Source organism: Syngnathoides biaculeatus, chromosome 10, assembly GCF_019802595.1.
Source record: "Syngnathoides biaculeatus isolate LvHL_M chromosome 10, ASM1980259v1, whole genome shotgun sequence".
Lineage (NCBI taxonomy): Eukaryota > Metazoa > Chordata > Actinopteri > Syngnathiformes > Syngnathidae > Syngnathoides > Syngnathoides biaculeatus.
Window position 1 is genome coordinate 775,084 of NC_084649.1, and position 14,494 is coordinate 789,577.

A 14,494-nucleotide genomic window follows, 5' to 3' on the forward strand; every position below is an offset into this window, starting at 1 on the left:
ATTCAGCATGTTCACCTGGTTTTCCAAAGCCTGCTAGAAATTCGGTTATATGAAAAGCAGAGAAATGTGAATTCCATTCCGGCTTGTTTCAGTTCTTGGGATTCATTCTAGAGAATGGGAAACTTAGAGCAGATCCAGTTAAAATCCAGGCCATGGTAGATTGGCCGGTTCACTCTTCTGGAAAAGAACTGCAACAGTTTCTTGGGTTTGCTAATATTTTAATGCAGCATTTTTGCAGCATTAGTCGTAAGGCGGAACCCTTGATAAGGCTTATGTGCTTGAAGATAGCTTTTGAGTTGAATCGAGACTCTGACATGGCTTTTGAATTACTGAAGCATTATTACATTGGTAACAAGGAGTTGCTGGCCATTGTTCTTGCACTGCAGGAGTGGAGGCACTGGCTGGAGGGGGCTGTAGTTCTATTGCAAGTGTTCATGGAACACAAGAACCATGCCTATCTTCATTTAACTCACAGGCTGAACTCCCGTCAAGCCCTGTTGACCGTTTTCCTGACGTGGTTCGACTTCTCCACCACCTAGCGCCCAGCCCAAGTAATAAAGCTCCACGAATCTTCCTCGGAGGACCAAACCCTTGAGACAATTGTACCCATGGACCGTATTGTGGGAGGACTCTGGTGGGTGGTGGAAAGATGGGTGACCAAGCCATTGAGGTACATACAAGCCACAGATGGATGCCCTGACGGAAAGCTTTATGTTCCTGACACCTACACTGAGACGTATTGCGATTGTGGCACGACTCCAAGTTGGCCTGTTATCCGAAGGCTGGTCAGACCTGTTTTTTGGTTTCCCAGAGGTTCTGGTGTCTGGGGCTTCACCAAGATGTGGAAGGATATGTCGCTGCCTGCCCAACCATTGCCTGCTCAAAGACCTCCCATCAGTGCCCAATCGTGAGTCTTCCATTATCTTGGCGTCACTCTGTGATCCTCAATGTGGTGGACATGTTTTCAAACATGGCCCACTTCTTCCCCCTCCTATGCTGCGCTCCTCTGTAGAGACGGCCAACCATGTCTTCATGGTTCATGACATTCCTTCTGATCTCCTCTGCTTGTCATCATTGGCCAGCCTGCCTATACTGTGAAGTCTCTTTTGGACTCAAGGAAGAGGTACAGGGGTGTCCAGTGTCTGGTCGACCGGGAGTCCTATGGTCCGGATAATGGACCCAACAGAAATCCCTGACTTTCACTTGCTCCAGGCCGGTGGTCCACCGGGGGCGTTCCTTGGGGTGCAGTGTTCGAGGGGGTGTTGCGGTCTGGGGAGGGTGGTTTCTCATGATTCAGTTTTCTGATCTTGCTTTTGTGGTATCAATACTTGTTCAAGTTTGGTATATTACACCGACCGCTTTGCTACCTCAATTTTTTCATACTATTTCATCTGCCGCTCGCAAGTGACTCACACTTTTGAGTTTTTACAGTTTGAGGTTGCTTTTACGTGCACCGTTTTATGTCTATTTTGGTTTGTACTACCACAGCTGCTGTTAATGAGTTATGTGCACCTTTAGTTCCCATTTGTCATTGTATGCTATGCACAGCCCTCGTGCGAACAAATTTAGTGTATGCTACGCTATATTGTGTCTGCCTTTTTGGGTCATCTATGCCTTGTACGCGTTGTTAGAAAACGCTAGTTGTTGATATTGACCTCCAACCTTTTCCATACTTAGCAACACATACCTATCAAAAAGTTCATGTGTGTGTGGGTGTGTGTGTGTCTGTGTGTGTGGGTGTGTGCATGGTCAGGTGATATGGTCAAACAACCTCAAACTGCAAATGTTGCCTTCATAAATTTAACTATTAATCTTTTTTTCCCATTTTCATTGGCATAACACACACACATACTGAGTCATGTGCATAGATTTTAAAGACTTTATGAAATAGCACAGTGAACAAGAGGTGAGCACGGGGATCAGCAACCCAAAGTGTTGAAAGGGCAATATTTGACAAAAAAAAAACCCAAAACACAAATCTGTGTGGAGCTGCAAGGGGAAAAAAGGCCAGATATAAGCCTTATGATGAAGGCAACACATGCTGTGTCTATATTAGCCCACTATCCAAATGACAAATGAGCATTCATGATTAAATATTTATTTTTCCTGCTGCAGATCCTGGAGAGAATGACGCACCTTGTCTACTCTGCTGTATGATGATGTTTTAAGTTTAATTTCCATGATTTAAGTCATGTTTCATTGCATCGATAAAATTATAGTAATATAAGAAAGATAACTTTTTATGTGGTACAGTATTTATTTTAACGATTCAAAAAGCAAACTGGAACATGTCTCATGTATTTTCAGAACATCCATCCATTTTGTGAGCCGCTTATCCTCACAAGGATCCAAGGCAGGCTGGAGTCTATCCTAAATATCTTCTGGCAGGAGGTGAGGTACATCCTGAACTGGGTGCCAGCCAATAACAGGGCACATGGAGACCGACAACAGTCGCACTCACAATAACACCGAGGGGCAATTTAGAATCTCTAATTAACACATGTTTTGGGATCTGGGAGGAAACCGGAAGCCCAGAGAAAACTCCCACAGGCACAGGGAGAGCATGAAAACTCCACACAGGCGGGGCCGGGATTTGAGTGTCACCGGGCTGCCATCAAGTAAAGTATATAAAATGGATATAATACAGTTTAAGATCAATTTCTGTGCATTCTTCTCTTTGGCTTTCGACAAAAGTAACTCATTGCAAGGTAAAAAGCAGAATTATCTTCTCTTTTGTCAGGCACACTACACCACAGTCACTCTCAGACCTGAGCAACCAAACAGAATATCTCTCTTCTTCTTTTCCTTTGGGTTTGTCCTGTTAGGGGTCGGCACAGCGTGACATCTTTTTCCATCTAAGCCTATCTCCTGCATCTTCCTCTCTAACACCAACTGCCCCCATGTCTTCCCTCACAACATCCATAAACCTTCTTTTAGGTCTTCCTCTCCCTCTTTTGCCTGGCAGCTCCATCCTCAGCACCCTTCTACCAATATACCCACTCTCTCGGCTCTGGACATGTCCAAACCATCAAGGTCTGCGCTCTCGAACCTTGTCTCCAAAACATCCAACTTTGGCTGTCCTTCTAATGAAGCTCATTTCTAATCTTATCCATCCTGCTCACTCCTCGAGAGAACTTCAACATAATTTCTGCCACCTCCAGTTCTGCTTCCTGTTGTATCTTCAGGGCCACTGTCTCGATGCCGTACAACATGGCAGACCACACCACTGTTTAATAAACTTTTTCCTTCATCCTAGCGGAGACTTTTCTGTCACATAACACACCAGACACCTTCCGCCAGCTGTTCCAACCTCCTTGGACCCATTTCTTCACTTCCTTACCACACTCACCGTTGCTTTGGATTGTTGACCCCAAGTATTTGATGTCGTCCACCCTCACTATCTCTTCTCCTTGGAGCTTCACCCTTCCCCCTCCACCCCTGTCATTTATGCACATACCACATATTTTACTTCAGCTAATCTTTATTCCTCTCCTTTCCAGTACATGCCTCCATCATAGAAATAGTTCCTCCACCTGCTCCCTGCTTTCTTTGCAGATCACAATGTCATCTGAGAATATCATGGTCCAAGGGGATTCCAGTCTAACCTCATCTGTCAGCCTATCCATGACCACTGCAAACAGGAAGGGACTCAGAGCTGATGCCTGATGCAGCCCTGCCTCCAATGTAAATTCTTCTGTCACACCTCCGGCATACCTCACCACTAGTTCTGCTCCCCTCATACATGTCCTGTATTATTCTAACACATTTCTCAGCCACACCAGACTTACGCATGCAGCACCACAGTTCTTCTCTTGGTTCTCTGTCATAGGCTTTCTCTAGATCCACAAAGACACTTTGTAGCTCCTTCTGACCTTCTCTGTACTTTTGCAGAAGTATCGGCAAGGCAAATAATGCGTCTGTGGTCATTTTTCTAGGCATGAAATCATACTGTTGCTCGCAGATACCCTGTACTTACTTCTGTCCTGAGTCTAGCCTCCACTACTTCCCATAACCTCATTGTGTGGCTGATCAACTTTATTCCTCTATAGTTCCCACTGCTCTGAACACCACCTTTGTTCTTAAAAATGGAAACTAGCACACTTTTCCTCCAATCTTCAGGCCTCTTCTCGCCCGCTAGTATTCTGTTGAATAAGTTGGTCAAAAACTCCACAGCCACCTCTCCAAATTGCTTCCATACTCCACATGTATGTCATCAAGACCACCTGCCTTTCCTTTTTTCATCCCCTGCAGTGGCTTTCTAACATCCCCCTTACTAATCATTGCCACTTCCTGGGCCTTCACACCTCCATTTTCTACTCTTCTGTCTCATTTTCTTTATTCATCAAGTTCGCGACGTATTCTTTCCACCTATTTAGCACAGTACTGGCCCCTGTCAACATTTCCTCGCTATCCTGAATCACCCTTCCCTGCTGCACATTCTTCCCATCTCGATCCCTGTCTGGCCAACCTGTAGAGATCCTTTTCTCCTTCTTTCGTATCCAACCTGGAATACATGTCGTAATATGCCTTTTGTTTAGCCTTCACCACCTCTACCTTTGCCCTACGACACATCTCAATGTGTTCCTTTCGCCTCTCCTCAGTCCACTCAGTGTCCCACGTCTTCGCTAATATCTTCCTGTATTCTGGGGTTCCACCACCAAGTCTCTTTCTCCCCTTTCCTACCAGAAGACACACCAAGTACTCTCCTGCCTGTCTCTCTGATCACCTTGGCTGTAGTAGTCCAGTATTCCAGGAGCTCTTCCTGTCCATCGAGAGCCTGTTACACCTCTTTACAAAAGGCCGTACAACATTCTTTCTTTCTCAGCTTCCACTACATGTGTCTCTGCTCTACCTTTGTCTTCTTACTCTTCCTACTCACCACCAGAGTCATCCTACACACCACCATCCTATGCTGTTAAGATACACTCTCCCTTACCACTACTTTACAGTCAGTAACCTCCTTCAGATTACATCGTCTGCACAAAATATAATCCACCTGCGTGCTTCTGCCTCCGCTCTTGGAAGTCACTATATGTTCCTCCCTCTTCTGGAAATAACTGTTCACTACAGCCATTTCCATCCTTTTTGCAAAGTCCACATCTGTACCTCAAAGATCCTTTCCTGGATGTTGTACTTACCCATCACTTTTTTATCCCCCTTCTTTCCTTCACCACCATTTCCACTACAATCTGCAACAATCACAACACTCTGTCTGGGATGCTCAAAACTACGTCATCGAGTTCCTTCCAGAATTTTTCCTTCATCTCTAGGACACATCTGCCATTTCGATCCTTTTTGAAAAGTCCACCACCATCTGTCCCTCAAAGTTTCCTGGATCCCTTACTTACCCATCACTTCTTCATCGCACCTGGTTCCTACACTAACACACCAACATGTCTATTACAATCAGCACCAATCACAACTTTCTCTTTGTCTGGGATGCTCAGCACTATTTCATCGAGTTCCTTCCAGAATTTTTCTTTCATCGATAGGTCACATCTTACCTGTGGGGCATAGCTCAAATCACATTATACCAGCAGTCGGCAACCCGCGGCTCCGGAGCCTCATACGGCTCTTTCATCCTTATAATGCGGCTCTGATTGGCTTGGGAAAATAAATTACTAATTTTTTTTGTATTTAATTGAAGTGTGTTTTATTTGTGTTAGTTTTTATATTATTTTAGTTCTAAATTTGAAGATTATTGTGATCTTGAAATATTAAAATATTAATTAAATTATTTGATATTATTTTTTCGTCGCTCAAAATAGACGTCACACTGCGGAAGCGGGTATACCCGCTGAAACGCCGTCTATTTTGAGCGACTTTCAAGCCCGGCAAAGCCAATGGAGAAATGAAAGAAAAGAAAAATATCTCAAGAAAATAGAACATTCAATGATGCCTGGGCAGATTCATTTGCATTTACCTCGGGCGAGAGTGGCCTACCAGTATGCCTAATTTGTGGAGAAAAACTGGCTAACAATAAACGGTCAAATGTCGCAAGACATTTTAACAATACACACAGAGCCTTTGCTGAAAAATATCCAGAGGGAGAAGAGAGGAAAAAAGCTGTTTCGGAACTGATGCAGAAGGCTGACCGGACGAAAAATCAATTCAAGAAGTGGGTGAAGTCTGCAAATTCAACTACATATGCAAGCTTTGTGGCCGCTCAGGAAATAGGCAGGCATGGGAAACCGTTCATAGATGGAGAATATATGAAAGAATCATTCCTTAAGATTTCAGAACACTTATTTGCGGACTTTAAAAACAAAGACGAAATTGTGCAGAAAATCAGAGAGATGCCTCTCTCTGCGAAGACTGTCAAAGACCACACTATAGTTGTTTATACAAAGTGTAAAGGTAAGAAAAAGCAATATATACAGTGTTATCTTCATTTTAGATAAGATAAATGGATATAGGGATGATGCCTCATGGCATTTTTCTGCTTTCGTTTGCTACATGGACAATTTAAATTCAGCTGTTTAATTTATTTGAAAGAGACATTCATCGTTATTATTTTTCAAGAATTCAAAATGTTCAAAATGTGTTCATTAAATGAATAAAATGTAATTTTCTCTGTAGCACGTGGATTTCATAAGAAACATGCTGCGGTAAAGTAGTAGAAGTTTTTTTTTTTTTTTCATTTTAGATGTGCGGCTCCCAGTGTTTTCTTTTCCGTGGAAACCGGGTTCAAATGGCTCTTTCGGTGTCAAAGGTTGCCGACCGCTGCATTATACATAACACCCTCAATTTCAAATTTCAGCCTCATCACTCAATCTGATACTCTTTTCACCTCCAAGACATTTTTAGCCAGCTCTCCCTGTAAGATAACCCCTACTCCATTTCTCTTCCCATCTACTCAATGGTAAAATAATTTCAACCTGCCCCTAAACTTTTAACCTTACTACCTTTCCACCTACTCTCTTGGATGCACAATATCTCATCCTTTCTCCTGATCATCATGTCAACCAACTCCTGAGCTTTTCCTGTCATAGTCCCAATAATCAAAATCCCTACACTCAGTTGTAGGGTCTGTGCATTCCTCTTCTTCTTCTGCCGACAAATCCGGTTTCCTCCTCATCTTTGTCTTTGACCCACACTAGCTGAATTTCCACCAATGCCCTGCAGGTTAGCGGTGGCAGGGGCGGGCATTGTTAACCCGGGCCACGACTGATCCGGTATGGGATTCTTTAGATGAACGCTCATATTTGTTTGGCACAGTATTACGCCGGATGCCCTTACTGGTTCCACGCTCTGCATTTATCCAGGCTTTGGACCAGCCTACAGATTGCACTGGCTTGTGCCCCCATAGGGTTGCATTATAAATATATAATATCTCTTTGTATCATTCCAAATATATATACAGTATATTATACATGTTTTTGTATATACTGACAACAACAAAAAAAGAAAACTTTATGAACACAGACACTTTGTTTCTAAATACGTATGTGACATTGTATTCTTACCACTGAGAATGACGTCTGTTTTTTGAGAATACTGGACAGCTTTTCAACATCGGGAATGTAAAATGTAACTTTAATCTTGACACATGACTGCAACCTTTCATCTGTGAGGCGGTTGCTGTATGTTGCTTTAATGTAATTAATATTGACAAATATGTTCCCGTACAGGTATGTTGATCCAAAGAAGGCTTATAGTCCAAATGCACATTTCTTCATGTTCCCATCTCTGTCAGGAAGAGCATTCCATGTTTCAAACAAGTTTCTCAGTTGTTGCAAGGCTCGCTCCATATGTGGCTTTGGACAGGATGGGCTTTCTGGGAATTAACATTTTCACTCCCAAGTGGGTACTCGGCTGCAAATCTACCATGCATTCTCTGGAAATATCTTTCTACGTTACTCTATTTGTCATTGGACAACTTCTCATTATAAAGCAGACATTAGGCAAACCTTCTGCGTTGGCAATGAAAGAAAATGATTCAGTCCAATGACTTTCGCATCCTCTGTTCTCCTCAGCTACTTTTCTTTTTTCGTTTGCCATCATTGGCTCATCACACACCACCCGTTTGTTTGTCATAGCCAAATGTCGCAAGCTATGACGCAAATTATTGACAGAAATGGTGACATGTAATATTTATTCCATGCATTTTTACAGCATTGGAAAACAATGTTTCTCCTCTTGCAAAAATCATATTAAAACAAAAAAAAAATTGCCCCTCCCCCATTTTTTCCCATTTTCATACATTTTTGAGACGTTCCAGGGAGCAACTAAGGGATGCTAAAGAGCTAACCCCAGGTTGCCGTTAGCACGTCTGTCTCACGGTTGTGAAGTTTTGAATTTGAATCCCAGGTGCTCAGTGTCCCTGCCTACAGAGGCGTATTACTGCCACACCAAAAAAAAAAAGTGAAACGTTTCACATAATTACGTGAACGATTCACATTATTATGTGAAACGATTCACATTATTATGTGAAATGCGACTTTTTTTTTTTTTTTTTTTGGTGTGGCAGTAATACGCTCCCGTAAGAATCAGCAGCACCTGTTGCCTGTTAAAGAAATGATGACCACACATGTACTCAGCAATTTTCCACACACATGCACACACACACACACACACAACACACACACACACACACACACACTCAAACAAACAACTACACTTTGTTTCTATGTTTTGCTTGCCCGTCTCCTTTTTGTAACATCCATCTAAATAAGGGGCGTTTTGAAACAAAATGAATAGCGGTGCTGAGGAGAGGATAATCACAGAGTGCAGTGGTACAAGACAGTTCCTGTCCTCTCTCCTTGCGAGACTTGAACTCGTGTCTTTGTTTCCTTTTTTGTCCCATTTAATGAATATCTAATTGGTAAACCTGATACTCCCACTCACACATTCCAAACCATTTAGAAAAAAATACAAAATATTAATCATAATACATATTTTATTGTGTTGAATATCTTTTCTCATATTTTACTGCTGGAGTGCACGAAAAGTAATTGAATACAATTAATAACTTTGATAACTTCAATATCATGGTACTGGGCGGTATGGTGAATGACTCATTGCCATATTTGCCTCACAGTTCTGAAAACCCAGGTTTAAATCCGTTTGGAGTTTGCACCTTCCCCCCGTACCTGGATGTCTTTTCTTCGGGTTTTCTCCCACATTCTAAACACATTCTAAAACCATCCAGAGTAGGTTAATTGAAGACTCTAAATTGCCTAAAGGTTTGAATATAAGTATGAATGGTTGTTTGTTTATGCTCTGTGATCAGCTGTTAACCATTTCAGGGTGAACCCCACCTCTTGACCACAGTTAGGTGCGATGGGCTCCAGCATACCCGCAACCTTAGTCAGCGTGTAGAAAATGGATGGATGAATGGATTATAGTACTTGGATTACATTACTGACCTTATTTTGTTGTTTGTTTTTTTACAGATAACTAGTAAGTCTTTGGCGGCACGTAGATCATTGGCCTCACAGTTCTGAGGACTGGGGTTAAAATTCTGGCCTTGCCTGTGTGGAGTTTGCTTGTTCTCCCTGTCCCTGCACGGGTTTTCTCCAGGGCACTCCGGTTTCCATCCACATCCCAAAAACATGCATTAATTGGAGACTCTAAATTGCCTCCCGATGTGATTGTGAGTATAAATGTCTTTTTCCATGTGCCCTGCGATTGGCTGGCAACCGGTTCAGGGTGTACCCTGCCTCCTGCCCGATGACAAATCAGATAGGCTCCAGCATTCCAAGCGACCATTGTAAGGATAAGGAGCTAAGAAGATGGATGGATGGATGGATAGATGGATGTATGGATGGATGATGGATGAATTAGAATGTGGGCGGCACAGTGGAAGAGCTGCAAAGCGTTGGCCTCACAGTTCTGAGGACTGAAGTTCCACCCCGGCCCCACCTGTGTGGAGTTTGCATGTTCTCCCAGTGCCAGGTCAGAGTGTACCCCGCCTGCTGCCCAATGACTGCAGATTGGCCCCAGAACTCCCACGACCCTCATGGGAATAAACGGCTCAGATAATGGTTGGTTGGATAGTAAGTCTTTCAGAGTATCCATCCATTTTCTTTACCGCTTATCCTCACAAGCGTCGTGAGGAGTGCTGGAGCCTATCCTAGCTGCCAACGGGTAGGAGGCGGGATACACCCTGAACTGGTTGACAGCCAATTGCAGGGCACATTGAGACAAACAGCCGCACTCACAATCACATCTAGGGGCAATTTAGAGTGTCCAATTAATGTTGCATGTTTTTGGAATGTGCCCGGAGGAAACCCACGCAGGCACGGGTAGGACATGCAAACTCCACACAGGCGGGTCCGGTATTGAACCCGGGACCTCAGAACAGTGAGCCCAATGCTTTACCAACTGGGCCACCGTGCCATCGTCTTTCAGAGTATACTTTTAAAATAACTGTAATACTCTATCACCTTCTGTTCCTTTTTCAGAACTTGGGTAGTGCTTTATCCCTCACCTCCCACTTTCTCTCTCTTTCACCACCACCCACTCAACTACACACCTGTTTCCCATCAGCCATCATCACTGCCTGGATTTAAGCTTGCTCTGGCCAACGGCCCTTAATCTTTGAATATATTGCGTCCGAGAAATCCTTCTACCTATCGACCTTTCTTTGTACTTCCTCTGCCTCTGGCTGTTTTTGGTTCCAGTTCAATATCTTACAATTATAGACCATGACAGTAACCCTCCCAATTCTTGATAACATACTATGCTATGGAGCACAAGATGAGACTGGCTGACTTGTTAAAGAAAAACTTGCAATTCCCACTAATTGCAACATCTTCACCTCTTCTCGATTTTCCCACCTCCCTGGACTTTTCAGCTGCGCATCCTCTGGTTACCTCCGTCGGCGCTTCCACATCAGCGACAGCCAGGACACAGCCATCATCCATCCATGTGTCTCCAGCCACGGCCGAGCCTCAGCCGACCTCTGCCGGCGCTTTGTCGACAAACAAGCCACAGCAGCATCCCATTTACGGTCCAGCGACAGTGAGTCTCAGGCGACTTCCCCCGATGCTTCGCCGGCGACTGAGCCAGCGGTTTCCAAGTTGTCGGTCTTTGAAATTGCCGATCCTATGGACAGGATTCAGCGGCAACTGGACATTGTTGTCCCAGGATGGCCTGAGCTGTTTTGATCCCGTGCGGCGGTGACGAGCGACCGGCTGCTGAGCCATGCCCACGTCACGGTAGCAATCGACCCGCTACCGAGCCAAGCCCACGTCGTGTTGGCGACAGACTTCCTGGCGAACCACGCTCACGCTGCGGTAGCAACTGACCCACTACCAAACCAAGCCCACATCGCAGTGGCAACAGACCCGCTGCCACGCTACACTCACGTCGTGGTGGCGACAGACTTCCAAGTGAACCATGTTCTTTTGAACCACGTTCTTGTCCAGGCGGTGACGAAGGGTCGTCGCCGCCCCACGTTCCTGTCCAAACGGCGGTGAAGGCTCCTTGCATGTCCACATTCCTGCCCAGGCGGAGGCTCGTAGGCTCATAGAATAGACACAGCCGGTACTGGACGTGTTGGAGAGGGGGTGTGGCACTAAGGACGAACAATAATCCCATTATATGGACCACAGAGATTTGTTTGATGCTTTCCTGAGGAGTTGGTTTATATGTAGAGAATATACAGTAAGCGTGGCCAGACTTTTTTTTTTTTTTACCCCAAAATCTACTTTTCAAGCAGCCAGCCTCTCACAATCGACCGGCAGCGGGGGGTGGGGTGGTTGGGTGGGTGGTGGTTTTGGTTGTGTTGGTGGTGGTGATGGTGGGGGGGGGTTGGGTGGCTTTTGTTGGTGTTGGTGGTGGAGGGTGGGGATGTCTCATCGTCCTAAATAGCAGCCAGGAAGTGTTGTGTGCTAAGAGCAAATACAGCGAGTATAACAGCGAGTCGATGCTCCATGTTATTACTCCCATCATTGAACAAACAAAACAACAATGCACAATGTTCAAACGTTTGAACCAGAATACACATAGCCGCCACTTGACATGTTGGAGAGGGGGCATGCATTAACGACGAACAATAATCCCATTATATGGACCATGGAGATTTGTTTGATGCTTTTCTGAGGAGTTGGTTTATACATAGTGAATATACAGCAAGTGTGGCCAGACGTTTCTACCCGAAGTTGTACTTTTCAAGCATCCAACCTCTTGCGATCGACTGGCGGTGTGATGGCGGGAGGGAGAGCAGGGGGGTTTGCAAGCGCATTGCCGTAAATAGTAAAAGTAATGTTATGTGCTTCTACGGATATATTCATCCATCGATCCGTTTTCTTAGTTTCACAATGGTCGCAGGAGTGCTGGAGCCTATTCCACCTGTCAATGGGCAGGAGGCAGGTTACACACATGCCGACACGGGGAGAACATGCAAACTCCACACACGGAGGTCTAGGATTGAACAGCTGCGCCACCGTGCCGCCTCATAAAGTTTGTTGTTGCTTATACAGTACCAGCACGAGAGGTTATAACTAAGTGGCTAATAACCAGTAATGGTTAGATGCATGCAAATTTCCCCAGCTGATGAACGAGGCTCAACTGTGACAGCCACAGCTTTATCCGGTCACGTTGACCCCACGGGAGGTTAAAGAAGGACCAATTTGGGTGCGTTTTCTCAGTTTTGTTGCAATTGTTGCACTTAACCACGCCTCCTGAAGTGACGTCACGCCACGTGCGCTGACGCAAGACAAACAATTGGTAAAAATGGCAAATACAATACAATACAATACATTCTTAACTGAGACAGACGCCATGCTTCTGATTTCATTGAAATCAACGATATATTATAGATTCTAAATACAATACATTCTTAACTGAGAGAGACGCCATGCTTTCATTCAATCATTCACACGTAGCAATGTTATGCTAGCAAAGAACGTCTCATTCATTTATACGAGACTTGTATTAAAAATCAAATATAGGGCATATCTTCGTGCAAACAGTCTGGTTAAGCTTCGGCCGCGAGCCGGCAAGAAAGTGACACGTTTGTGCAGTCCGATCATCGCTTAATATCGCCCAACAAAGAATAAGTGTGTCAATCGTTCACACGTAGCAATGTTATGCTAGCGAAGAACGTCTCATTCATTAATTCGAGACGTGTATTAAAAATCAACTATAGGGCATATCTTCGTGCAAACACAGTTTGGCTAAGCTTCAGCCGCAAGCCGGCAAGATAGCGACACGTTTGTGCAGTCCGATCATCACTAAATATCTCTCAACAAAGAATAAGTGTGTCAATCGTTCACACGTAGCAATGTTATGCTAGCGAAGAACTTCGAATTCATTTATACGAGACATGTATTGAAAATCAAATATAAGGCATACCTTCGTGCAAACATGTCTGTCCCGGTTGATTTTAGATGGATTCAGTTGATGATGCGGTCTTCCACAAAGTTTGATCCATCGAAGGAATTTTTCATACTGGGTCTTCGGTTTTGGAAAGGGTACGAATCGAAGTCCACCAACTAGCCTTTCAGGATACTTGTCGTCACTTTTACAAAGTCCGTGACTACACCTCTTAACCATATTTTTTGTTAAATAACCCAAATACGCGATAAAACGCTAACAAAACCTATACTGGACCATGCAATGTTGTCTGAGAAAATGGCGGGAGCAAAACGGGGCGTGGTTTATGCAGATCTCTGGCCTCTGATTGGTCAGTGACGTGGATTGGGCAATATCCACGGAGGGGTCAATTTGGTGCAGAACACGTTGCTAAGCATTGGTGACGTCAGGGGCAGGATCAAGGATGTTTCTTCCGGGTCAGGCTGTCAAAGCTGGCACATATCCAGATTTTGCTTGGATTTCAAAAATGTTCACTTTCAATTTTTTTGTTCAATTAATGTCCAAAATACATGTAATAATATTACCTTACATCAGATGGTTTATTGTCCATACGAATTTTGGGGAGAGTTTTCCTTTAATTTCAATCCATTTTAATCGTCGCTACACACATGGACAAAATTGTTAGAGTATTGGTCGCGAAAGGCCCAACAGAAGGCGTGCCCTTCTTCTCAATGTACAGTATTTGTATTAACTCTCAGATGGATGGATGATGGATTTTTACAAAAGCATAATGTAGACATCCTAATCACCAAATATTTCCAATCAATGTGATAGTGGCCACTTAAAAGAAGTAATTTTGCTGTGAGGACTCACAATAAAATGCTACCACATCATACAGTGCCATACCATACAGTAACATTGCTTTAACAGTTGCTGTATGCGCCCCAACTTGATCCGCATATAACATGGCACAAATCACCCACTTCCTGTGAACCAGTTTCCTCTTTATCTAACTCAGTAAAACCCAAGAAACTGGAATGGAATCAGGTCAGTCCTATTGCCACTCAACTACTAGCCATCACTACAGTGTGTCCTTGCCCATTCCCGGTTCACCATTCTCATATTTATATTCACGGATTTTTGTCTCAAAGTTCTTTTTTCATAATGTACCATATTTTCGTGACCATAAGGTGCACTGTGTCCTAAATTCGCTTGTAATTAGAAGGGGCAC

At 44.0% G+C, this 14,494-nt stretch overlaps 1 protein-coding gene across 3 annotated transcripts; it reads left to right on the forward strand.

The window, feature by feature from the left end:
* Nucleotides 1–5,855: 5,855 nt before the first annotated feature.
* On the forward strand, nucleotides 5,856–11,634 carry LOC133507884 (uncharacterized). 3 transcript variants are annotated; one of them, XM_061833427.1, is made up of 3 exons: nucleotides 6,587–6,608; nucleotides 10,799–10,965; nucleotides 11,060–11,634. In XM_061833427.1, exons 1-3 carry the CDS (start codon nucleotides 6,601–6,603, stop codon nucleotides 11,125–11,127), a joined length of 243 nt encoding a protein of 80 aa, XP_061689411.1. In that variant the 5' UTR covers nucleotides 6,587–6,600; the 3' UTR covers nucleotides 11,128–11,634. The 3 variants fall into 3 exon arrangements, with proteins under 3 accessions (XP_061689412.1, XP_061689411.1, XP_061689410.1); XM_061833428.1 differs by lacking the exon at nucleotides 6,587–6,608 and adding an exon at nucleotides 5,856–6,357 and having other exon boundaries at nucleotides 10,799–11,634; XM_061833426.1 differs by having other exon boundaries at nucleotides 10,799–11,634.
* The last annotated feature ends 2,860 nt before the right edge of the window (nucleotides 11,635–14,494 follow it).